The sequence below is a fragment of the Trichosurus vulpecula genome, chromosome X, assembly GCF_011100635.1.
Source record: "Trichosurus vulpecula isolate mTriVul1 chromosome X, mTriVul1.pri, whole genome shotgun sequence".
In the NCBI taxonomy this organism is placed as follows: Eukaryota; Metazoa; Chordata; class Mammalia; order Diprotodontia; family Phalangeridae; genus Trichosurus; species Trichosurus vulpecula.
In genome coordinates, this window is record NC_050582.1 from 22,483,166 (window position 1) to 22,510,217 (window position 27,052).

General features: G+C 43.2%; 1 protein-coding gene across 2 annotated transcripts; it reads left to right on the top strand.

Annotated features, from left to right (window-relative positions):
* Window positions 1–16,330: 16,330 nt before the first annotated feature.
* On the top strand, window positions 16,331–26,469 carry HMGN5 (high mobility group nucleosome binding domain 5). 2 transcript variants are annotated; one of them, XM_036740126.1, is made up of 7 exons: window positions 16,380–16,586; window positions 18,307–18,336; window positions 20,980–21,009; window positions 21,323–21,376; window positions 23,870–24,001; window positions 25,816–25,896; window positions 25,979–26,469. In XM_036740126.1, exons 1-6 carry the CDS (start codon window positions 16,572–16,574, stop codon window positions 25,861–25,863), a joined length of 309 nt encoding a protein of 102 aa, XP_036596021.1. In that variant the 5' UTR covers window positions 16,380–16,571; the 3' UTR covers window positions 25,864–25,896; window positions 25,979–26,469. The 2 variants fall into 2 exon arrangements, with proteins under 2 accessions (XP_036596020.1, XP_036596021.1); XM_036740125.1 differs by having other exon boundaries at window positions 16,331–16,586; window positions 25,816–26,469.
* Window positions 26,470–27,052: the final 583 nt, after the last annotated feature.

The window sequence follows — 27,052 nt, forward strand, 5'->3', positions numbered from 1 at the left end:
GACTCCAGAGGGCAGTCACTCAATAAACATTTATTAAGCATCTGTATGTACTAAGTACCATGCCCAGCACTAGAGATACAAAGAAAGGTAAAATATAGTCCCTGCCCTCAAAGAGTTCACAATCTAATAGAGGAGACAAGATGCAAACAACTATGTACAAACAAACTACCTACAGGATAAATGAGAAATAATCAACATATGGAAGACACTCGAATTAAGAGAGAATGGAAAAGGCTTCCTGCAGAAGGAAGGAAGGGAAGGCAGGGAAACCAGGAGACAGAACAAAGACCAGTGGGTAGGAGATGGAGGGAGGCAGGTTGCTGTTCAGTACTATACAAGATAAAACTTTCCAAAATTTAGAGGTATAAAAAAGGATGTCCAATACACTGCTGGTGGAGTGGTGAACTGACCCAGCCACTTTAAAAAGTAATTTGGAACTATGTCCTCTAAGTCACTAAACTATGACCAAATCATAGCACTGTACTGCAAAGAAATCAAAGAAAGACTTGTAGCAGCTCTTTTTGCAGTGGAAAAGAAGAAGAAACCAAAGGGTTGCTCTTCAGTTGGGGAATAGCTCAACAAATTATTGTATATGAATGCAATGGAATACTATTGTATCATAAGAAATTAGGAAAGGGACAGTTTCTGAGAAACCTGGGAAAACTTGTATGAACTGATACAGTGAGAAGTGAGCAGAACCAGGAGATTCGTTTATACAATAACAACATTGTAAAGATAAATAATTTTGAAAGATTTAAGAGTTATGATCAATACAATGACCAACCACAATTCCAAGGGACTGACGAATGCTACTCAACTCCTGACAGATGACAGACATCAAGATGCAGAATGAGACACACATTTTTGGGCAAGGCTAACACAGGAATTTGTTTTGCTTGACCATGCATTTGTTGCAAGGGTTTTGATTTTCTTTCTTCCCCAGTGGGGAAAGGAGCATAGAGGGAGAGGAAACATTTATGAGTTGAAAAACAAATTTTAAATAGATGTACAATGTGACTGTCACTGAAAATGCTTAAGCTGGATGACCCAAGGCCAGCAATGTTACAGAAGTGAGATCTGCTCAGGGTAAAGAGTCACACTAGATGACCTTTGAGATCCTTTCTGAGCCTAGCCTCCTAGGATTCCATCTCTTCGCTAGAAATAATGCCACCTATCCGGACGAGAGGTTTTGCATGAGAATCGCTCCAGACTTTAGTCTCCGTCATCTATAAAATGAGTGAATTGGGCTAGATGGTATATTGGTAATTAAGGTGGGACTTTTTTTTTACTGTTTTAGAATGCTAAATTAATTGTCTTCGATTGAGTCTTACTAGGTGCAAAACCCCAGGCTGGTTAGCAAACTAGTTCACTAGTTTGAGAGAGGCGAGAAGCCCCCAGGGCCCTAAGGGGAGTTGCTAAGACCAGAGCCAATAGTAGGTGCCTAAGCTCTGGTTGCTCAGATGACAGTTTGATGACGTCTAAAGACTGTATAAAAAGAGAGAATAGAGTTGTTTGCTTGGGGCTCTCACTCTTGAAGGAGTGTTGATGTGGAGACCCTGGGCAGCTATCATTAAGAGCCCTCCGCCTCGTGAACCCAGATGTTGATGGTTCCTTGGTAACTATGAATTGTGATCTGGTCTGTTTATATTGTGGATGTTTGTAACTTGTTTGTATTTGCTCTGAAGTTCAGGGTGCTGGCTTTTCCTCCTGAACTAAGTGAATGATATTTGTATGTTGGATTAAAGTAAGATTGTTAACCCCTTAACGTTACTTTCCTTAGTAAAGCAGATCAAAAGAACCTGTGCTGGAAGCTCTTGTTGTTAGTTTTGTTGGGTCTTACACCTCAACAGTAGCTGCCAGCCGAATTGTTGCCACAGATGGTGGGCTCTAAATAGAAGATTCTATTATCCCATGAGACATTGTACAAGAGACAACAACAATGTGATATGAATGCAAAGCATTGTTATGAAATTCAGTAAGCATGTATTAAGTACTGACTGTATGCAGAGGGAGCAGAGGACGGATGAATTGTACATAATAATTATAATGATAGCTAACATTTATGCGGCAATTTAAAGTTTTCAAAGCTCTTTACAAATATTTTCTCAAAAAAAATATTTTCTTGTTTTATACTCACAACAACTCTGGGAGATAGTTGCTATTACCAACCCCTTTCTACAGATGAAGAAACTAAGGCTAAGAGAGGTTCAGGACTTGCTACTAAGTGTCTGAGGACAAATTTGAACTCAGGTCTTCCTAACTCCAGGTCCAGTGTTTTATCTATTGAGCCACCTAGAAAAGAACTATCCTAGCCCTCATGGGGCTTACATTCTAGTAGGGAGATAAGTGTACTCTGATACTTTCAGGATTTGTGGCTTTATAGGCACAAGCATTCCTTCCACAGATACAAATTACTCCTCCTCTGGCATTGGCACTAGCCTTTGTATTGGCAGGCAAGCTTTATGGGTTCCTGTAGCAACCTGCGGTCAGCTTGGTGATAAGTGTCTGGAATTTAACTGGGCTGGTCTTTGGGCCATAGATACCTGGTAACCCACTAGAGGAGGAGAACAAGACCATCTGCACCCGGCAGGCCCTGTGCTGAACTCAGAGCCAGGCCTAGCCACCAAGTGACACCCCCTTCTGGCTAGGCATCATCACCCCCACCCCCAAAGCCACCTAGATGAAGTCCTTTAGCACTAGCCCCTGGCTATGGTGAGCTTCTCTCCCCATGTTCTACCTACTCTATCACCCTTTACTTCCTTTTGTCTCTCTCTCTCTCTACCCTCACAATAATTCATTACCATCCTAGGAGAGAACAGTACCCTGCCCCCTCAGCACATTCTCTCATCCCTAGGGCCACACCAGTGTGACCCCTCTCATGTCCTAATACTCACCTCTTCCACTGTGCCCTCTGGAGTTCTTGGTCAAAGCAAACAAATGCCTCCTTCACCCCGGACTTTCTTCTCTTGCACTTTTTCCATCTATTAAGCCATGACCTGGTTCCCCTCAGATAATACTGCATCTCCAGCTATTCTCTCCAGCACTGGCTGTACCTTTTCTCATGCCCCCATCACACTGGTCTGAAAAAGAAAGTCACAGTACTCCTTGCTCCCCATTATGTCTACATCTTCACTTAGAAACATTTCCTCTTTTAGACTCTACAAAATTACAATTTTCCCATGGCATACCAACTATATGCCTATTGGCTATAGTATTCCAACCCCCAGGGCATTTTTCTTCTTTCCTTCAGGAGTTTAGCACCATGTTCCTCTCCCCTCCAAGGCATGCCCTTATACTGGGAGACTTTTAATAGCCCATTACACACTCACTCAAATTCCCTAACATATCCCATTTCCTCAACCTCCCTAACCTCACTCCACCTCAACTACATATAGGGAGCAATAGGCACACGCTTGATTTTGCCATCACCCATGAGTGCTCCACTTCATTATTTAGAAACTCTTGCATGCCTCTATCTGACCATAATCTCCTACCATTCCACTTTTCCCTAGACTTCACTCATCCTAAAACTCTTCTTCATCTTCACTGAGGTCTCGAATCCTTCTGCTCAGTAGTTTCTCAGGCCATGACCCTCGCTTGATTTCACATTCCTCCTTCTCCAGACTTGACCTATTAGCTACTAAGCCATTTCAATTCAGCACTATCTTCTTCTCTCAAATCCCTTGCCCTCCTGTCCTGTCACCACTTGTCTTTCGCCAAATTTCAGCCCCAGATTATAACAATCATTCACTTCCTCCGCTCTTACTCAAAAACAGCTGAACAAAGCTGGAGCAAGTCTCACAACTGACTAGATGTTGGTCACTCACGTCCAACTTTTCATGACCCCATTTGGGGTTTTCTCAGCAAAGGTCCTGGAGTGGTTTGCCATTTCCTTCTCCAACTCATTTTACAGATGAGAAAACTGAGGCAAGCAGGGTGAAGAGACTTGCCTAGGATCACAAAGCTAGAATGTGTCTGAGGCTGGATTTGAACTCAGGTCTTTCTGACTCCAGGCCTGGTGCTCAATTCACTGTGCCACCTAGTGGCTGAATAGACACATTACCAATTTATGTTCTTAACTGGGCCCTCACTTCAGCAATGCTGTCCTTACATTCTTCCCTAATTAATCTCCTATCTTACTCTCCTCAGAAGCTATTCCAAATCTTCTCTTACATCCTAAATTCCCTAGCACCTCCTCCTCCCTTCCTCTCTCTGATGAAGACCTTTTCCTCTCGCTTTACTAAAAACAATTGAGGCCATTCAACATGTGCTCTGTCTCTTCTCATTGTCTTCAACTCAAACCCCCTTATCATCATCTGCTATCCTGTCTTTCTTCTAGTCTCTTCTTCCCTTTTTACAAGCCCCTGATCTCATCCCTTCACTCATCTCTGATACACTGTATCCTCAGTCATACACCACTCTCTCAAATCTTCAACGAGTCCTTTTCAACTGGTTCTGTCCCTACTGCCTTCGAATATACCCAAGCCTTCCCCATCCTTAAGAGAAACCTTCACTAGACCATACCATATTCTCAAACTTTGTGCTATATCTCTCTTCCCTTTCTCAGCCAAACTCCTTGAAAAAGTGGTTCACACTTGCTACTTCCTCTCAGTCTCTTCTAAACCCTCTGTAATCTGTATTTCAGCCTCACCATTCAACTGAACCTATTCTCTTCAAAGTTAACAATGATCCCTTAATTTCCAGATCTGGTGGGGTGTTCTTAGCCTCCATCCTTCCATATAAATGCACTGCATTTGCTATAATTGACCACCTTGTCCTCCTAGGAAGAAACCCTCTCTGGGTTGTCATAACATTACTCTTTCCTGGTTTACATCCTACCTGTCTGAATCCTCCTTCCTCATCTCCTTCGATACGCCCCTAACCAAGGGGTATTTCTAAGCTTCTATCCTGAGCTCTTTTCCCATCTCAATACCATGGGCTCTTAGCTTTTATTGTTGTTGTTCAGTCAGTCAGCCATTTCCAGCTCTTCCTGACCCCATGGACCACAGCACTTCAGGTCCTTCTGTCCTCCACTATCTTCCAAAGTCTGCCCAAGCTCATGTTCATTGCCTCCATGACACTATCTATCCATCTCATCCTCGTGTCCCTTTCTCCTTTTGCTTTCAATCTTTGCCAACATCAGGGTCTTTTCCAATGAGTCCCATCTTTTTGTTATGTGGCCAAAGTATTTAAGCTTCAGCTTCACTACTGGAGACCTTCCAGTGACTAGTCTGAATTAGTCTCTTTAAGTTCTGACTGATTTGATCTCCTGGCTGTCCAGGAGACTCTCAAAAGGCTTCTCCAGCACCACAATTTGAGAGCATCGATTCTGCAGTGCTCAGCTTTCCTTATAGTCCAACTCTCACAGTCATACATTGCTACTGCAAAAACCATAGCTTTGACTACATGAACCTTTGCCAGAAAGGTGATGTCTCTGCTTTTCAGTCTGCTGTCCAGATTTGCCATAGCTTTCCTTCCAAGGAGCAAGCGTCTTTTAATATCATGGCTTCAGTCGCTGTTTGCAGTGATCCCTGAGCCCAAGAATATAAAATATGACACTGCTTCCATCTCTTCTCCCTCTATTTGCTAGGAAGTGATGGGACCAGTTGCCAAGATCTTAGTTTTTTGATGTTAAGCTTCAAGCTAGCTTTTAAACCCTCCTCTTTCACCCTCATCAAGAGGCTTCTTCATTCTTCTTCACTTTCTGCCATCAGAGTGGTATCATCTGCATATCTGAGATTGCTGATATTTCTCCTGGTAAACTTAATTCTGGCTTTGATTCATGAAGTCTGGCATTTTGCATGATGTACTCTGAATATAAGTTAAATCAATAAGGTGACAACATACAGCCTTGTTGTACTCATTTTCCATTCTTGAACTAACCAGTTGTCCCATGTTGGGTTCTAACTATTAGCTATCCCTAGTCATATAAAAATGCTCTAAATCACTATTGATTACTGTTGTTTGTCAGCCATTTTTCAGTCATGTCTAGCTTCAGACTATCAGACTATCTATCAAACTCTTTGTGACTCATTCGGGGTTTTCTTGGCAAAGATAATGGAATTGTTTGCCATTTCCTTCTCCAGTTCATTTTACAGATGACAAACTGAGGCAAACAGAGTTAAGTAACTTTCCCAGGGTCACACAGCTAGTAAGTGTCTGAGGCCAGTTTTGAATTCAGGAAGATGAGTCTTCCTGACTCTAGGCCCAACACTTTATCCACTGAGCCACCCGGCTGCCCCACCACTGTTTAGAGAAACACAAATCAAAAGTATCAGAAATGATAAATGCTGAAGGGGTTGTGGGAAAATAGGTATACTAATAAACTATTGGTGGAGTTGTGAACTGATCCAATCATTCTGGAGAGCAATTTGGAACTATACCCAAAGGGCTATAAAACTGTGACTCAGAAATACCACTATTAGGTCTGTACTCCAAAAAGATCAAAGGAGAAGGAAAAGGACCTATATGTATAAAAATATTTATAGCAGCTAGTCTTGTGGTGGCAAAAAAATGGAAACTGAGGAGATGCTCGCCAATTGGGGAATGGCTAAACAAGTTGTGGCATATGATTGTGATGGAATACTATTGTGCTACAAGAAATGACAAGAGGGTAGTTTCAGAAAGAAAAACATGGCAAAACCTACATGAACTGATGCAAAGTGAAGTAAGAAGAACTGGGAGATCGTTGTGTACAGTAACAGCAATGCTGTAATGATGATCAACTGTGAAACACTTGGCTACTTTGATCAAGACAATGATCCAAGACAATTCCAAAAAAACTCATGATGAAAAAATTGCTATCCACCTCCAGAGAGAGAACTGATGAATTCTGAGTGCAAATTGAATTACAATTTTCTCACTTTCTTCCTTTTTTGTTGCTTTTTTGTGATATGGCTAATATGGAAATGTTTTGCATGATTTCACATGTATAATTAATTGATATCATTTTGCTTGCCTTCTCAGTGGGTGGGGGAAGGGTGGGAAGGAGAGAATTTGGAACTCAATTTAAAAAGACAAGAATGTTAAAAATAAAGAATTTTTTTAATTTTAAAAAATTATCATGAGAAGGGGAACAGAGGTTTTACCAGACTGCCAATGGGTTCCATGACACAAAAAAGCTAAGAACTCCTATTCTCTACCCTCTCTCCCAGTAACCTCATCAGTACCCATGGGATTAACTATAATCTCTATGCAGATGATTCCCCTATCTATGCATCTAACTTCATTCTCTCCCCTGGGCTTCAATACTCTATCCCCAATTACCTATTAAATATTTGGAAGTACATGTACTAGAAACATTGGAAACTCAACACATCTCAAAGCAATCTCATGATCTTTCCCCTGAACCCCCCCTTCTTCCAAGCTTCCTTATTTCCACTGAAGGCATCTGTATCCTTCCAGTGTCTCGAATTCATAATCACAACACAGCATTATCCTGGACTCCTTCCTTGCCCTCACCTCACATAGCCAATCACTTGCCAAATGTTACCATTCTTTCCTTCCCAACGTGTCTACCATCTTACCCCTTCCCTCCACTCCCACAGCTCCCACCTAGTTTAAGCCTTCATTAGCTCTCCCCTACTTTATTTAGACAGCATCCTACTTGGTCTCCCTGCCTCTGGTCTCTCCTCCCTCCAGCCCACCCCACATGCTGCTGCCAAAGTAATTTTCCTTAAGCTCAGACCTGGTCACGTGACTTCTACTCCACCAACTCTAGTGGTTTCCTATAGCCTCTAGAATAAAATATAAACTTCTCCACGTAGCTTTTAAAGCTCTTCACAAGCCAGCTCTTGTCTCCCTTTTAAGGCTGACTGTGCCGCAGATAAACTGACATACTTGCTGCTCCCATCCATGCCATTCCATCTCCTCCCTGTGGGCCATCCTCCATGCCCAGTATGCACTCCTTCCTTACCTTGGGATCAGAGAATTCCTATTGCCCTTGATGGTTTTACCTGCAATTTACAAATCACATCTTGAAGATGCACCTCAGGCACCATCTTCTGCTTGAAGCCTTTGCCCATTCTCCTCAAATGTTAGTGCCCTTCTCCCCAAACTAACTGGTATTTAACAGTTTTATATATGTAGAGACATGCACACACACAGATGTATTTATTAACTTTATGCTGCATGTATTTTCTAGGTCCTTTTTGCCTCTCCCATAAGATTGAGAGTGAAGATTAATTCATTCTTCACACATGTAGCCCCAGCATCTGGCACAGTGTCTGATACATAGTGAGCACTTAATAAATACTTGATTGACTGACTGGTTGATTGGTATGCCCAACTGAAAGCCTATACAGTTTGGAAAGCCCTTCAAGATCTCGAGCTTCATGGGTGCAGTCTTTGAGGCCTCAAAGTAGGACATTACTGAAAGACAGAGAAGTAGAATACAGGACAAGGCCATCGGAGCATGTAAACTAAAGGCTTTTGGGGATGGGGGACACACTCTCAGTGAGGAAAAAAATCTTTACTGACTGGGAAAATCAGATTCCCTAGAAGGAATCTAGTGTAGTTGATACAGTTGTGGGGCAGGGGGGCAGGGCAGCTGGGTGGTGCAGTGGTTAGAGCACAGGCGCTGGAGTCATGAAGATTCATCTTCCCGGGTTCAAATCTGGCCTGACACTCTGGACAAGCCACGTCACCCTTGTTGTCCTAATTTCCTCATCTGTAAAATGAGCTAGAGGAGGAAATGGCAAACCACTCCAGTCTCTTTGCCAAGAAAACCCCAAATGGGGTCACAGAGAGTCAGATATGATTGAAAAATGACTGAACAGCAACAAAAAGAGTCAATTTTCCTTCACATGGCTATTGTGAAGGAAAGCTCAGGAACTAAACTGAACTCTTCTTGCTCCTTATGCACATGTGGGATCTCTTGAATTTGGTAGTGAAGGTGGATATCCCGCCAAACTCTCCCTCTTTTGTACTCCTATAGTATCTGAAGACTACTCACAGGCATGTTGTGAAGATTAAATGAGAGCACAGTGGGAAAATGCTTTGGAGTCGAAAGCACTAACTAGTCACTACTGTTAGTAGTGTATGATCATAGACTATTAGAGCTTAAAGGGTCCTTCGAGATTATCTAGTCCAATTTCCTCCTTTAACAGCTGAGAAAATGGAGGGATGTGAAGGGGCAGAGCTGGAATCTGTGCCCGGGTCCTCTGCCCCCCGAGGAGATGCTCTTTCCATAGCATCACCCCTTCCCATGGCATCACATATTGCCTTGGGTTGGAAATCTATCCATCCATCAATCCATCCATCCATCCATCCATCCATCCATCCATCCATCTATCTATCTACATATACATATTTATACGCATATATACAAACATACATACAGGTATCATACACATATGTATATGATATACATATATGACATATATCACATGTGTATGATATGTGTATGTATATATTTGCTAGGGGGTTGTGGGTTATTTGAAGGTAAAATATATTATGTACACTCCCATGTCGCACACAACATGAATCAGAATGCCTTGTCCACAGTAGGTACCTGACCACCATGCATTTTTCATGGAAGGACATCCACGAAGTGACATACAAAATGAAGAATGTAGAGCCAAATGAATGATATCCACAGTGACTACAATGATGTAAATGAAGACAACTCAGAAGGGCTAAGGAACTCATCATACACAACGTTGGCCCCAAATTGTTCAGGTTGAAATACTCATTCTACAACAATGGAAAACCACAAGGTAGGGGCTGTGAGTAGGCATAGCAATGACTCTAGAAGGCGATTCTGCATCAATGTTTTCAGGAATATAATAGTTGTGTTGTTTCAAAACAAGGTGTCATTGAGAAGGAATTGTACCCCGTGTATCATACACAGTCCACTGGAGACTGCTTTTATGAGACTCAATGTGTAACACAATAAATATCTAGTTCCCATGAAGAATGGGGGAAATCTCAACAAAAATCTGCTATTAATAGCAACAAATCACATCCCTATAGCACTTTAGGATTTGCAGAGTACTTTCTTCACTAAAAACCTTATAAGGTACTTGGTCCAAATATTGTTCCTGCCAGTTTACAAGTGAGGACTCTGAAGCCAAGAGAGGCTGAGACAAAGCTAGTAAACAGCAGACTTGGATTCGAACTCAGGTCTCCTGCCTTACAATTCTGTGCTCCTGCTACTGGCTCTCAAGTATTAGCGAATGGATGGATAGATGAAGGAAAGAAGGAAGGAAGGAAGGAAGGAGGGAAGGAAGGAAAGAAGGAGGGAATGAACAACATGTTTCAAGGCTCCTCCTGCTCTTCACCCTATTTTAGCTAATCCCAAACTCTGAGCCCAATGTTTTGCCCAGATCTTTTCTACTCCTTCCACTTAAAAAAATTAAAGCCTCATACTGAATGATATGTATCTTGGCCCAAGCACCATAAGGGAGAAAAGACAAAAAAGGGGTATGGGATACTGGTTTCAATACCTACGCACAGATTTATCTCCTGGAAACTTTGTGTGCGTGCATGCGTGTGTGTGTGTGTGTGTGTGTGTGTGTGTGTTTGTGTTTTAATGAAATAGATGCTCTCAATTTAAAATTCAGAGCAGTGAAGTCCAGTATTCTTGGGAGGTGGAGAAGGGAGGAGCTGATAGGAAGTGGGAGGCAAGAGAAGAGGTTTGGGTTGCAGTAAGCAGGTTTTACCCTAATCTGTTTTATCCCATAATGTAGATACACAGGAAATCACTGGGCTGGGGAAGAACAGTCACGTATCCAGGGGGCTTGATTAGGTCTCTTTTAGCTGGATGGGATGGTAATGAATATAGCATGAAGTCTGCTATTCTGTAGCGGTCACGGGCATTTCTCTGAACTGATAAGGAATCCTATTTCTGAACTACTGGAGTGAAGCTGGAAGTCTTTTCAACACAATTAGCTTTTCCAGTAGCTGATGCAAAACATGTAGGATGATGGACTGTGGGTCCCCATCTCTCCCCTGAGTGTCAGCCCCACAACTCCAGCTGCCTGCTGGGCATCTCCACTTGGGTGTCCCATAGGCATCTCCAATTCAACATACTGAAAACAGATCTCTTTCCCTCCAATAACCTCTCCCTCCTTATTTCCCTACTTCTCTTGAGGTTATCATCATTCTAATAGTCACCCTGGTTTGCCACCTGAGAGTCCAATTTGGCTCTTCCCTCTTACTCAACCCCATAGCCAATCGGTGGACCATTGGGGGTTGATTCTACCTCATCATCACCTCTACTCACATCACAATCAACCTAGTCCTCTTCACCTCTCATCTGGACTACTGCCATAGCTTCCTTATTATTCTCCATGCATTCAGCCTGTCCACTCTCTAATCTGCCTTTCACATAGCTGCCAATTAGATATTCCTAAAATGTAGGTCTGGCCACATCACTCTCTAGCCCCTTCGTTTAATTTTTAATTTTTTCCCAATTTGTATTAATGTACTTTGCTATCCCACCACCCTTATTTCCACACACACACACACACACACACGTGCTTCCTCCCTTCCCTGCCCAGTGAAATGAATGAATGAATAACAAAGAATAAGAAAGAGAAAAAAGAAAGTCAGATGGACAAAATGAACCAATATGTCAACCAAGTCCAACAGTGTATGCAACATTCTGTGCTCAAAGTCAGTCTGTCAATAAGCAATTAAGTTCTTACTCTATGCCAGGCACTGTGCTAAACACTGAGGATATATAGAAAAGCTTTTTCTATATATGAGGAGTTCACATTCTAATGGAGAGACGGCATACATATAAACATATATACATGCGAAATAGAAACAGTGTCAATGGAAAGTAATCTCGGAAGAAAGGGATTAAACATGGTGGCAACAGGAAAAGCTTCTTGGAGTAGAAAGAACTGTCTCCTACCTCAAAGAAGAAAAGAGGGAAAGAGAAGAGAAGGAGGTGCATTTTCCTGTCTCTTCTCTGGAACCAAGTTTGAAGTCTTCATAATTACATAGCATTCCATTTTAGTTTGCTGTTCTTTCAATTCATATTGTTGTAGTCAATGTGCATGATGTTTTTCTGGTTCTGCTTACTTAACTCTGCATCAGCAAACATAAGTCTTCCTTTACTTCTCTGAATTCTTCATATGCATCAGCTTTTATGCACATTCACCTTCAGTTACATTCATGTACAATTTGTTCAGCCATTCTCCAATCAATTGCCACCTTACTCTCCCCTAATTCTTTGCTACCACAGAAAGTGCTGCTATTAATATTTTAGTATACATGGGATCATTCATTCTGTCATTCACTAACTTGGGAAATATGCCTGGTAGTAGAGTCTCTTAGTAAAAGCGTTTGGACTTTGGTTTCACATAATCTGAAATTGCTTTCCAGAATAATTGGACCAATTCCCAGCTCCACCAACAATGTTTTAGTGTGCCTATGTTTCTGTAGTCCCTATAACATTGATATTTCCATCTTTTGTCATCTTTGCCAATTTTGGGGATGTGAAGTGAAACCTCAGAGTTATTTTGATTTGTATTTCTCTTATTTTTAGTGCTTTGGAGGGACCTTTCATTTGGTTGTTAATAGTATGGGACTCTTCTTTTATGAGCTATTTGTTTATTCTTATCTTAACAACTTATCCATTGAGAAATGGCTCTTTGATCTCATTTGAAAGAGGAGGAACTTGAGTCCCAAGACCTTCTGAAGATCACACAGATGCTAAGTAGCAGAATCAGGATTTGAACTCAGTCCTTTTGATCTCCAAATCCATAATGCTTTCTAATCATAGGATCATAGATCTAGAGCTGAAAGGCACTTCATCAGGCATTTAACATTTACCAGGTGAGACCCAGAGAGGTTAAGTGACTTGCCTGATGTGACATAGATAGTAAGTAACAGAGCTACCCAGGTCATCCAAATCAAGTCAGTGCTCTTGCCACTGGACCACACTGTTTTCAATCTTTCCATTTGAAGCCCATCATAATTTACCTCCAGCCTCTTTCCAGACTGATTATACACTCCCACCACACACGCACACGTAAACACACACACACATACACACACACACACTTTATACTCTAGCCCAGGGATTCTTAACCTAGGTCTATGGGTCCATGAATAGATTTCAGTGGGTCCATAAACTTAAATGCAAAAAAGTTGACATCTTTATTTCAATATCATTGGGTTCCTTCGTGATCCTTTGTATTTTATTTTATTAATTATTCTGAGGAGGGGTCCATAGGCTTCACTAGATTGACTGCCCAACAAGTCCGACACAAAAAAGAGTTAGGGGCCCCTGAGGTCTAGCCAAACTATCTTGCTTCTTGTTCCCCATACCGGACATTCTATCTCTTCCCTCCAAGTCTTTGCATAGACATATACCTCCCTCCCACCCACCCCTAGGACACTCTCCCTCCTCACTTCTACATCTAGGAATCCCCAGTTCCCCTCACGGCTCAGCTCCCATACCAACTCCTTCAAGAGAATGCTCCCAATTCCCTCAGTTGTTAGTACCCCCTATCCCTATGTGTTTATTTTATATACAGCCTACACTTATCTGGGAATATGCAGAGTCCCCCTTGTAGAATGTAAGCTCTTCTAAGTATCCCCAGTGCCTAGCACAGTGCCCAGGACATGATATGTGCTTGTTGGTTGGTTGGGGCCACAGTTCTGTCCTTCTCAACATTATTTAAGAAGATAGAAGTAATAATAGCTAGCATTTATATAGTGCTTTAAGGTTTGCCAAGAACTTTACAAATATCTCATTTTATATGCATACCAGCTCTGGGGAAAGATGCTATTATTATCCTCATTGTACAAATGAAGAAACTGAGGCCAACAGAGATCGAGCGACTTACCCAGGTCACAAGCTAATAAATGTCTAAAGCCAAACTTTAATTCAGGTTTTCCTTACTTGAAGTTCAGCATCCTATCTGCTCTGTCACCTAGCTACCTGTAATCTCCTAATTCTTCTTCCATTTCCACCCCCATATTCTTCCAGGGAGCAGATTCAGAAGGCAGCTGAGCCCCAAGCAAAGCTGATTCGATTTATAGGAGAAGCTTGTTTCTTCTGCAGCCAAGAAGGTTAGAGGCTGCCCCCTCAACCTTCCTAAAGGGGAGCTAGACGGCTGTCCAGAGCAAGCTTCAGGTGGCTCGATACCATGGCTTATCGATAGCCTCTGTCCTGAAGCCATTCCAATGTAAGGATTGTCCTGAACTCTGGAGAATTGCAGAGGGGGCAGGGACCTTAGCACTGAATTAAGAGAATTAAGGTAGGGTCTGTTTCATTTTCCTCTCTGTACCCTAGAACTGAGCATAGTGCCTTTACACATAGTACATGATTTAATATAAATGGCTGTTAGATTAAACTAGTTCAACCCTTTCTTTTAACAGATGAAGAAAAAGAGGTCCAGAGAATGACAGCCATATCTTTGCCCCAGGTCACACAACCAGTTACATGCAACACAGAAACTAGGCTCATAGACTCATGGGATGTCAAAGAACAGAGAACAGAGAAAATCAGAGTTGGAAGAGATTTTAGAACAAAGAATGTCAAAGCTGAATGGAACCTGAAATGAGAGAATGTCTAAGATATATAGAGCCTTGGAAGGTGGAATGTCTGAGCTGGGAGAGATCCAATGGCAGGGTTGAGAGGGTCCTTTGGATATAGGATATAGGATGTGAGAGCTGAAAGGGAACTTCGAATAGAGAATGTCAGGACTGGAAAGGAACTTAGAACATAAAATGATATAGTTGGAAGGCACATGGGAATAGAGCATCAGGACTAGATGGGATCTGAGAAAAAAGTATCACAGTTGGAAAGGAACTGAAAAACAAAGAATGTTGGGGCTAGAAGGCAGAACAAAGAACATCAGGGCTGGAAGGAGAACTTAGAACACAGAATGCTAGAGCTAGCTAGAAGAGTCCTTTGATCATAGAACATTTGAGCTGAAGGGTCTTTCCAAGGTAGAATGTTAGAGTTGGAAGGGGCTGGAAAACAGAGAATGTTGTTAGGGACCTGAGAATATAGGCTGTTATAGGTAGAAGGGACTTGAGACCAGAGAATGAACGGCAGAGGTGTAAGAGACCTGAGAATAAAGAATGACTGAGCTGGAAGGGGCTGTGGAACATGGCAGAACTCAAAGGGTCCTTGGAAAACAAAATGTTGAAGCTGGAAGAGACTTTAGAATAGAGAAGGTCTGAACTGGAGAGAACCTTCGAATGGAATGCTAAGGCTGGAAAGGACCTATGCCCAAAGAATGTCAGAACATCCAAGCTGGAAGGTAGAATTCTTCAAAGGTAGAATTTCTGAGCTGGAAGAGCTTTTAAAGCACAGAAGGGCAGAGATGGAAGGGACCTAAACCCAAAGAATGTTAATGCTGTAATGGACCTGAGAGCAGGGAACGTCAAGGTCAGGAGGAACCTGAGAACAAAGAATGGCAGAGTTGGAGGGACCTGAGAACAAAGAATGACAGTGCAGAGAGGGACCTGAAAACAGCCTAACAGGGCTAGAAGGTTTTCAGAGATCAGAGATTTCTGAGCTGGGTGGGGTTAGGAAGGTAGAATGTCTGAGTTGAGACCTCCAAACATAGAACGTCAGGGCAGGGAGGAGGTCTCCGAGGGGAAGGTAGGGCGGAGGACGACATTAGAACATAGAATGTCTGCTTAAAATTGAAAGGGCCTCGGAACAGAGAATGCCACGGCTGGAAGGGCCATGAGATGCTATCTAGTCGAAATCCTCCATTTGCCTGGATGCGGAGGAGCTTGTGCAAGGTCATACAGGTAGAGAGTGACAGAAGTCGGCCTCAGCCGCAGCCCCTCGGCCGCCCACTCCAGTCCACGGCTTTGGAGGGCACGGCCAGCACGAAGTCGCTGGCCTGGCTGTTGCCCAGAGGCGGGGGCGAGGGCGGAGGCTGGGCCCCTCCCTTGGGAATCAGGCACGTTAGCTCCACGTGGAACCCCGCCTGGACACAGGCTTTCGCAGGTGCCCCCCTCCACCCTCACCCCACCCCCGCTCCGGCCGAACCCTCCCGCCCCTTTCCCCGTCGCGGCCACGTTCAGGGACCCCGATTCTACATAAGGGGGAAGTCGAGGCTGAGTGGCGGGAGGGAAGGGGCGAGGCCCTGTGTCCATTCATTCACTGTCCACCTGGCGGGCGCCGCCACCTTTGCCCGGGTGCCAGGGCCAGCGGGAGAGCCGCGGGGGCGGTTCCCAATTGCCTAGAATGGCCCCAGGGCAGCACGTCCATCCCTCTCTCACTCCCTCCCGCCAAGCGAATCCCTCTAGCACTTTACGCCGACTCAGTCCCCAAGCTCCGAGCGAGCGGCCAGCGCGCCCCGCGTAGGAGAGCAGCCCGCACGTATCCAGGCCCCGCCCCCTGGCCGGCCTACTTACAGCATTGGACAGCCCGCTTGTCATTCCCACCGTGGCTCCCATTCATGCAGTTTGGTTGCGTCTTGGTGTATTTGAGTGTTTGCAATAAAAAGGGCTTTTAATTTTTGGAGGTGCAGGTCCAGCTGCAATTAGTTCACTGGAAAGTCTACCGCCTTGCAAGCAGCCAACCGCGGCTAGCTTTAGCTCTCTATTGCTCCCTTGCAATTGCAAGCCACTAATTCAGAGGTGCAACTATGCCTAAAAGAAAGGTAAGTGCAAGGGAAGAGTGGGGAGTGTTATTAGCCGCCCGCCTGTCTATTTGATCCTGGGCATCCGGCGATGTTTCTGCGCTTAGCTACCAGGGAGCTTTGGTGCATGTGCTGAAACTGAAGGAGGCAGAGGAAGGGAAGGCGAAGAGAGATCGGGACTCGGGCTCGGGGCTGGGGCTGGAGCCGGGTTCGCGGGGAGCCTGTGTGTGAGCTTCGCATTTCACTTCGGACGGCTTGGTTTGCCAGGCTCGGGGCAGCGGGAGCGGGGTCTCCATGCTGGCTTCATTAGAGCCATAGCGCCGCTGCCTCCTCCCCTGCGCACCCCCATTGGCGAGCCGGGGCTCCCACCAGCCGCCCTACCAGGCACTAGCCCCCTCCCTCTGCCTTGGGCTTTTCTCCGGCAGCCAGCCGGATCCTCCTGGAGGAAGATTTGGAGAGCGATCGCTGCGTCTTTCTCTAGTATTTGCCTTTGTTCTCCCTTTTTTTCCCCTCCCTCCTCCACTTCTGGTCGTGCCAGATGGCTGTGCAGTGGTAATTTTGGGCCATTAGGCGGCGCAGATTTTGCAACTGTCCTTGAGCAGGGAGAGATTCACAGCCATAATTAGGAACTTTGGAGGGAGAGCCGAGCCGTCTCCGGGTCTCCTAGGAAGTTCAGGTGCCCTCAGAGACCACCTAATAGGAGCCAAGAGAACGGAGACGGGGGAAGACCGGGAAAGGCTATTGTGACGGTTTGGGAGAGTCCGTCCGGCAAGATCACCTTAGTTTCTTGCCAACTCTCTCTCCTAAACTCTCGCAAAGGTAATTCCCGGGCTCTACTCCGAGAGACCCGAGATCTGTGCCGGGCGCACCCGGCGCGCCCCAGGCTGGGATCTGGGTGCCTCGGGAATGAAAGCATAGAATATTGTTTAATCGCCCCCTCCCCAAACCCGTTTGCCCCTCGTGCCAGGACCGAGATCCCTCGGGGGTCCCGCGGCTGTGGGTGTAGATGAGGCGGCGGGGGGGGTGGTGGGAATAATCCTGCATTTCTAACCCCGCCAGCCCCAGCCGCCTGTTGTAGAATCCTCTGGGGCTCACTTGAGGGGAGCCATCCTTGAGCCGAAGCTGACAACAACCTGGTTGTTGCAGGTAATCTGGCGGGAAGTTTTTAAATTGCCCGACGTCTGGCTTGGTGACGCACGACGTTAGAACCGAAGGGGCTTTTTTCCCGAGGCTTTGTGGGACTTGTAGTTCTTTGGCGCAGGACTTAGAGGCGAAGGTAGGGCTGGGGGAGCGGGCCCCCTCAGGCTCAGTTGCAGATGCACTTGAGAGAGGGAGAAGGAAGGGGCTTCCTGCAGAAAAAGCGCGTAACGCTGCCTTTTCCTTCTCTTCTCTCCCTCCTCTATCCCCCGGCCGTTTTTTGGCTCGGACATTGCCAGACTTCAGGTATGTGAGTGAGGAGAAGCGTGTCCTAAGAAAGCTTTAAAGAAATGCCTTATTTTAACTGGGGAGCAAAGAGACGAGCTTGATCTGTCCGGAAAAAGTTCTAGAGTTAGTTTCGGAGTCATGTTGCATGCCTGCACATCAGCCGACTGTGCTGCATCCGGCATTGCTGCAAAGGAAGTCTAGTCTTTGGGCTGGACCCCAAGTACCAATCAGTACATCATTTTTCTCAGCTTCCAGTGAGACTGGGCAGGGAACATTTTCTGATGCTGCCTCTCTCTCTTTCTCTTTTTCTTTCCAGGCAGCCGTTGAAGGGCAGGTAAAGGAGGAGGTGAGTTTGTTTTGTATTTATACTTTAAGAAAAAGCTTAATTCATACACACACAACACACATTTCTGAAGTGCATTAAGCAGTAGACAGTGGAAGAGATACACAGCTTAGCTCAGAGGAGCCCTGCCCCAAGACACAGGAGCCTCCAGTCTAGGAGGGGAAGATGATACCCACCAACATAAGTGTAACACACAAATAGTACAGTGTTACTGTGATGTTTTATCATCTCGGCTGGCAAATGTTCCCAAATTTCCATTGCACAACAACTTGGCATTCTGGGAAGTGGAGGGGAGAAAAGGGAAAAGGCAGAAACGGCAAAAACAAAAGTGAGATCTGAGGGGACAGGCGGAAGCTGATGGGTCACACTTCACAGGCAGGCAGCTGCACTGACAGTTTACAAGTGGGGTAGATTGTGTGGTGGCACCTGAGCTGGGCTTTAAAAAAGGGGTAGAAATTCAATAGAGGAAGAGGAGGAAAGAGGACATGGCAAGGATATGGAGGACTAGCAAAGGTAAAGAGACCTGAGAGGTCCAGGAATGTTTAGGAAGGCAGGGGAAGCCAGGCAGAAAATTGTCCAGTTTGGCTAAAGTGTAGATTGTAAGGAAGGGAGTAATAAGCCATAAGGCTGTAAAGGTACAGTCGAAATAGAGTGGAGAGAGTCTTGGATCCTAGCCAGAGGCATTTAGCTGGCTGTCGGCATAACCATCTTACGTGGGCCAAATGGCCACCAATTATTCTTAATATGGCATAACTGATTAATAGGAGCTAACTGTCCATCAGTTATCCCTCGGACAGTTGAAAGACAGTCACTGGACATGATAGCAGCACTTTCTACTTGTATCCACACAACGTCAAGAAAATGTGAGAAAGGTTCCCCCTAGAATGTTGGGGGGACTTCAGGTTGCAAATTTAGGAGCCAACATAGACACGAGTCACATACCATTAGGCAAAGCTGGATCGGCATCTTCACTAGAAGGGGGGAACCCACATCTCCAAAATTAGAGAACTATTGTATTACGAGCCAACTAACAGTGTAACAATAAGATTTCTTAGAAAATATACCTGGCATTAAAGCCTTCAAATTGCATGGTACTTGGGAACTTTATTGAGCTGCCACATTAAGATCTGAAAAGAACATGTTCTTTACATCAAGGGGGGGCTGTTTGTTACTAATCGTGGTGCTAATTTAAACCAGCAATTATGAGGTAATTAGTATCATTTCCAGATTATTAAAGTGTCATGCCAAATTGAACTCATTTCCGACTCTGAGTGCTGTAGAGTGTAGATTTCAGCAAAGCATTTGACAAAGTCTCTCATGATATCCTTGTGAACAAGATGGTGATATTGTGGCTAGAAGATAGATTTAGGCAGATTCAGAATTGGATGAAGGACCAGACCCAAAGAGCACTCATTGGTGAGTCAATGTCAGCTCAGAGGGAGGGCTTGAGAAGTGTCCAAAATGCCTCCACTTGGCTTCGGGTTAGTTAACATTTTAATCAGTGTCTTGAATTAAGTCAAAAAAGACATGCTTGTCAACTTCGCAAATGACACAAAGCTTTAAGAATAGCTGACAAACAGGATGACAATCAGGATTCAAAAAAATCTTGACAGGACAGAATTTGGGCCTGAATCTGACCAGATGAATTTGAATAGAGATAAAGGTAAAATCTTACTCTTGGGTTGAAAAAAAATCCACCTTCCAAATACAGGATAGGAAAGACATGCTACTTTGGTAGGAAAAAATTTAAGAGATTTCATGGATCTGAAGTTCAATGTGAGTCACCAGTTATGGTAGCCGGGAAATCTGATGCCATCCTAGGCTGGATTAAGAGAACAGTAGTATATAGGCAGGTGACAGCCTCACTGCCCTCTGCCCTGGCAAGACCAGATCTGAAATATGGCACTCACTTGGAGGTTCTGCATTTTGCAAAGGGCATTGATATACTGGAGAGCACCCAGAGGCTGTTGCTCATGGTGATGGTGAGCCTCAAGAAAATCCCATATAAAAACTGATTAAAGAAACTGGTGTTATTTAGCTTAGAGAAGTCAAAATTAAAAGAGCTATTTTGAAATATCTGAAAATAGCTATCAGGGCAGAAGGATTCACCTTGCTCTCATCGGCCCCAAAGGACACACCTAGGAATATTGGAGGGGGGGAGTTGCAAAGAGGCAAATTTAACCTTGAGATGAAGAAAAACTCCCTAATAATTAGAGCTGATCAAAAGGAGAATGGGCTGCTTTGGGAGGGAAGAAGTTCCCATTCACTTGAAGTGACCAAGAGAACCTTAAATGGCAACTGGTCGGAGGCATTTCATAAAGGGGATTCTTGTCCAGATATGAGTTTTGTATTGGCTGGTGTCAGATATCTTCCAGCTGGAAGACTGCATGATTGTCAGGCCACAGGTGATGGAGGAAAATCTCAATTGTAACTGTCCCAAGTCCATAGTTTATTTGGGATACCACAGAATCTCAGCATCAGAACGGAACTCGAAGGGCATACTGACCAACCCATACCTGACTCCATTTTCTCCTGAAGCAACCCATCTCACTAGAAGCAACTCCAATCTGTCACACTTCACATCAATATGAGTAATTCTTGCTTGGTGCAGGTTTTCCTTTAATCCAAATACTTTTTGTTTTCTAGCCAAAGAGACGGTCACCTAGATTATCTGCTGTAAGTACTGCCTGTTTTCTCGGGTGATAACAGCCTCTTTTGTGATGTGCCATTTTAAATAAACCGAACAAATAAGACTATCACGTTTAGCGTTGGGCTTACTTGGGAAATTGTAAGAAAACTCCACTACTTGGGAAATCTATCATTTTACTTGTATTTTAAGTATATACATTCCAGTTGGTGGAACAGTTGGATTTCCTTGTTTGTGACTCATCCTTTTGCAGTGACAGATTTGTTTCTACATTTCTCTGACCTCTGGTTTCTTTTGTGTGTGTGTATGTATATATATGTGTATATATGTGTGCCTGTGCAGAAGCCTGTTCCTCCTAAATCTGAGCCCAAAACCAAAAAGGCAGCAGCCCCAAAGGTAAGCACTGAATTCTGAATCTCCAAAGAGAAAGATGCTTCTCTCTCAAAATACATTATCAGAAAAACATAGGCAATTTGGCTTTTATTTTTGGAAAAATGTACTTTCTTCTTCTACGCCATGTTCAAGTATAAGCCCCTCGGACGAGAGCAATTCCTTCCTCCATATTTCCTTTTGTGTTCACTGTGTTTCGGCACTTTAAAATAACGCATTGACCTTTTCAAGGAGACAGATACAAATGGAAGCTGGAAAAGACCCATTAAGTGATCGTGTTCGTGCCTTTGGCAATGTATCGGAACACTGGGGCCATATTGAGGAGGAAAAAGAAGGGGAAGAGCCAAAACACCAGTGGACATTCCACACGGGCACTTGGGTGATGTGCCTAATGCCAGTGTAGAATTAGGTACAGGGTCAGATTGAATACTTGCCTTACTCCCAGGGATATTTTGAGGATTACTAGATCCATACCTAGAAGGTACTCTGAGATCCTTGTTTAAAAGATGTTGCTTTTAATTTCCAAAAGGGAATGTGGCTAAAATATCTGGGAAACCAGTGCTCAACTGGTTAATCTTTTCTAACTACAAAATCCATCATACACAAAAGTATCGCTGTCACCATTTCACCAATTCAGTTACAGTCTCACGGCAAAGGATACGCTTTCAAGATCACAGGTACTGCCTCTATACAAGACCAAAACACTAAGTGGTTTGATCAATTCATTGAAACAACTGGTTAATTCAGTGGAAGAAAAAAAAAGTCAGCTGGTTTTTTGATATTGTATAGATAGAAACATCTGGTTTTCTTGGTTGAAATTTTCCCTTTTGAACCAGTTGTTTTGGCATCATGAAAAAACACATCGTCCTACCCCCAGAAGCTGTCAGCACTCTTCTAGGCTCTTATGTTTTGGATTATGAGGTTAGCTGGAAAAATACGGCTTTTGGTCACCTTTGTGTTTTTGACATTGCTCATATACCGAGAAAGAGCTTTTCCACAGCATTCCTTGGCACATGTTCTTTTGGCCAGGGGTGGAACAAAGCTTGATATGGCCCCACCCCAAGGCTACCATCTGAACTCATTTCTTTTTAATACTGCCCACCTGTGCTCCCCAAGCTCAAAAGAGCTCTGAGACTTATCACACTAGAGGCTCATAATTCTTTTTTTTTTTTTGATTTTCTGTAAGTTTCCAAAGATACTGAGAACTCTTGCAATTTTGCTGAAAATTGATCACTATTAGGTTCAATTCAATGTATGCATTAAGTACCCATTATGCCTTAGGCGTTGGGATACAGAGATGAGTAAGACAGAATCCCCGCTCTCCAGGAGGTTACAGTCTAGAAGGGGGAATAAGCTAATACATAATAACTGCCGAGCACAGCATGATACGGTAAGTGTCAATACAGGTACAAGGAATTTGATAGCAGTGTTCATAGAAGAGAGAGCTTGCTGTGGTTAGAGGGGGACAGACAGAGAGAGAAGAGCATTTCAGGTGAAGGGAATAACATGAGCAAAGGCATAGAGACAAGAAAGTAGGGGACATGTTTAGATAATGGTGGGCAGCACAGGTTGGCTGTACTTTGGGGGAAGTAGCGAGAAGTAAGGCTAGAAAGGTAGTTTGGGGCCGTACTGTGGTTAGCCTCTAATGCCAGGCTGCTGATTTGGACTTTATTCAGTAAGCAGTGCGGAACAATGAAGGCTTTTGAGCAGAGGAGTAACCTAATCACAGATACACTTTAGGAAAATTTATCTCGCAATAGCACGAAGAAAGGATATATAATTAAGCTGTTGCTGCAGTAGTGTAGGCAAGAGGCAAGGAGAGGCTAAACTAACATGGTAGCAGGGGAAAAGAAAGAAAGAGACAGGTACAAGAGGGATTTGGAGGTAGAATTTATCAGACTTGGTCAACTGGTTAAATGTTGGGAAAGGGTAAAGTAAAATAAAGGGAAGATGTTGCTCGATATTCAGGAAGATGGGATGCTATTAACAGAAATAAGGAAGTTGGGAGGAAGGGGAGATGGTTTGAGAGGTAAGATGAGGTACATTCAGTTTAGCACAGACTGAGTTCAAGGCAAAAATATCCGGCAGGCAGTTGCCAATAACTGGAAGGTATGACTGGGGCAGATATCTCACGGAGAGAGTACAGAAAGAAAATCAAAGCATTCTGGGGTATGTCCAATGAGGGAATTTGCTTTTCTTGACTATGCCTATTTATTATAAGGGCTACAGTTTTTCCCTTTTCTGTCATCGTTAAGTTGAGGGCAGAGGGAGGAAAATGGAAGGGAAAGAAGATAAATGCTTCTTAAAAATAAGAAAATTAATTTCTTTTAAAAAAGAAAGAATAAAAGAGGACTCAGAGCTGACCCTTAGATAACATCTATATTTTGGAAGCAAGAGGATAAAGAGGAGCCAACAAACAACTGTTTATGGTTAGAGTGTACAATTAACAGGGAGTTAAAATTGCATATTAAATATTTGTCCCTGTGTGTTACTGGACAGAAAATGAACGTAGCAAATGATAAAAAGGAAGTCAAAGGCAAGAAGGTGGCAGCCAAAGTCAAGGTTGAAACCAAGCAGGAGGAAGTGAAAGAAGAAAATCACTCTGAAAATGGAGAGACCCAAACTAACGAGGTATCTTTTAATGTTATTTTAGAATAAATGTGTAATATAGAAAGTTTAATGATGACTGTACCTAAAATCTGAGCTGAAGGGATCTTAGAGATCATCTCTTCTAATCTTGACTTCCAATCTACCGTTCTACTACTCTTCTCTGAGGATCGATATGAGTGTTGATTCTATTGTTTAATCTTATTAGGGAGGGGATGAAAAGTGGAAATTTATATGGAGATGGGAAGAAAAAGTTGGAATTGTTGTAACCCGAAGCAAGTGATATATCATGGTATTTATCCTGCTACTTTGTGACCTTGGGCACGTGACACGCTCGATCTAGACTGTAGTTTCTTCATCTATTAATCGGGGCTGTTGGCCAAATTCTCACCATTTGTTAGACTCTCTGTTAATGGAACTTTTAGCAAGTTCTTTTTTAGGACATGCAGTCATTTATTTATTTATTTTGCCCACCCCACCCCAACAACCAAATCCATCAGATATGAGTTCAGCCTTAAGAAACCTCACATTGCACATTGAACAAAAGCTACTACTAATGTTTTCATGTTTTGTGCAGTTCCTCCTACTTGTCAGTTTTCTATGCGTATCAATACACAGCTGAATACAAAACTTGTTTTTAAAATACTCTGACTGCTATTTTAATAAGATTGGAATTTGCATTCGACCCTGTTACACAGCATGAGTCTTTGGCATCTCAGTTATATTTCCTCTGTATTTCCTTATCTTTGTAACTAAAAAAGGGCCATGGCAATGAATTTTCGTGTCCTTTTTTTGTATCTAGACTTGTGATTTCATTGATGTGCGGAATTATCTAGTGTGAAAACTCCCTCCATCAGTTCTGATTGGCAGTTTCTCCATAGCCTATAGTCTTCCAAGAATTGAATCGGACATTTGAAAGACTAAGTGTATGTGTCAGAGGCTAGATTTAAATCCAGGTTTTCCTGACTCCCAGGCTAGCCCTCTACCTACCATATCATATTTTATATGTGAATATTTACACACACATACCCCCAACACACACACACACACACACACACACACACCCTCTCTCTCTCTCTCTCTTAGAGGATGAGTGATTTCATTTCTCTGCGTACTCCCTACATCAACACAGATTTTAATCCCCAGTGACTTAGTATGGTAATAACTCACATTTGTATAGCACTTTAAGGTTTGCAAAGCACTTTACATCAACAACCCTGTAAGGTAGGTGCAACTATTACTGTCTCCACTTTACAGATAAGTCAACTAAACCGAACTGGGGTAGAAACTCAGTCTGCCCGAGTTCAAGTACATCTCTCTACACAGAACAGACCTCTGATCTTTAAGATGGTCATCAAGAGTTTTAGGCCAGCAGGTTCATTCCCCTAAGGCCAACCTGGTGACTCTGTGCACTTTGGTCCTTCTTTGTATATTGTCACTAAGCTAATAGTCAGAGCCTTTCCAACTTAATAGGAAGCCCAAGAGTCTGCTCTCTAAGCCCGGGGTCTGGATCCAAGCTGTGGTTTTATTGTCATTCAGATTCTGCATTTTGTCTGTGGCTGGTGATTTCTGCATGTGATCTTTCCTATAGAGCTGGGATCTTGCAAATTACCAATCCAAACAAACTGTTCATGAGATAAGAATGGTTATTTGCAAATGTAAAAACCATTCTTAGCTAGCATTCCTAGCTCATACTAAACAGGTGGTTTGCTGACCCTTGCTATAGAGAAATGAATCTCGTATCTTCCAATAGACAAGGTAAGGTTGGATGTAAATATTTGGGGAAAATGTTATGAAACTTACAAGTAAGATATTTTTCTTTGTCCCACTACAATTAGGTGCCAGCTGTGGAAGAACCTGAGGAGAAAGCAACCAAGTCTGAGTAATATGTAACACTGCCCTATATCTCCATCAGTTTGGTATCTGTACCTCCATACTGTATTGTTAACACAGAGGAATATTTTTATCAACTATTTTCTAAATGCAGGTTTTTTTTTTTAGCATGAAGTTAATTCTGGAACGTCTCCATCTTGGTCGCTTGGCTATGATGTCGCCAACAAGATATCACTGTCTCTGCATTTTGTGATTGTAATAGTTTGATCTATGGGAAGAATAAGTGGTGGTAGCTTCTGACTTTTGTCACTGTGTCCCTTCTTTGTGTAAGCTATCCTTTCTGTCCTTTGGGTTTTTCTTTGGCCCTGGCACATGTTTGATTCAGTGAAGTGGGGAGGTCCCAAATAGAAAGTTCTTGCATCGGCTAGTCCAGGGTGTCTGTGAGTTGATTTTATAAAGAAGGTGAGCTATTTTCATGAAATTCTAAGAGTTGGAAATATCTTTCCCAAATATAACTTTAATATTAGTTTTTGAAAGAAAGTAAAATGTAATCATGTTTTTAAACAAAATACAAATGTTTATTTCAAAAGGGCAGGTTGATTGTATGTGTAGCCACTATTAGAAATTTTGCTGGATTTATCTTGATAAAATAAAAAGACTCCTCAAAATATGTCTGTGATTCATTGTATTTATTCCAAAAGTAGAACTGGCAGAATATTCAATTTCTTATTTCACTGCGTCTGAATTCTAGCTCAGATTACTACCCATGCATGCCTTCTCTTTGTGTGTGACTCTTGTCCACATCCTGCCCAGAGGAGCATCTGCCCAGTGCACTGGATGCCCTCTTCCTCTACATGTTTCGCTGGTTCATGGATACTACTATAATAGTTGAATTGGCCAACGATGGCTCTTAATATACAACTGGACCACCTCTTTTTCTGGTTTTACATAGCCTTACAGGTCCATGAATATTTCTCCTTAAAACAAATTTTTAAATGTCATTTAAAGAAATTATAACTAGCTGGCTCATTCAGTTCATGTTGCATACTTCAAAGATCTATCATTTTGTTGGTGTATGCCCTCTCTATAATGATGCTGGTTGTGACTGCCTTCTAACTTTTAATAGATGACCTTTGAGAGTTATAGGAGCTGAAAAATTCATAACCCACGGTCAACCTGCCGATGAGCCTCTCTAAATTTAAGCTGGTTCTCATATGACAGACATATAGTTCATGATCGGGT

Bases quoted from the DNA above. Each gene is read 5' to 3' on its own strand.
- HMGN5 (XM_036740125.1), top strand. The intron at 21,010-21,322 runs GTAAGTACTGCC...GTGCCTGTGCAG, and splicing joins GGTCACCTAGATTATCTGCT to AAGCCTGTTCCTCCTAAATC. The intron at 24,002-25,815 runs GTATCTTTTAAT...CACTACAATTAG, and splicing joins GAGAGACCCAAACTAACGAG to GTGCCAGCTGTGGAAGAACC.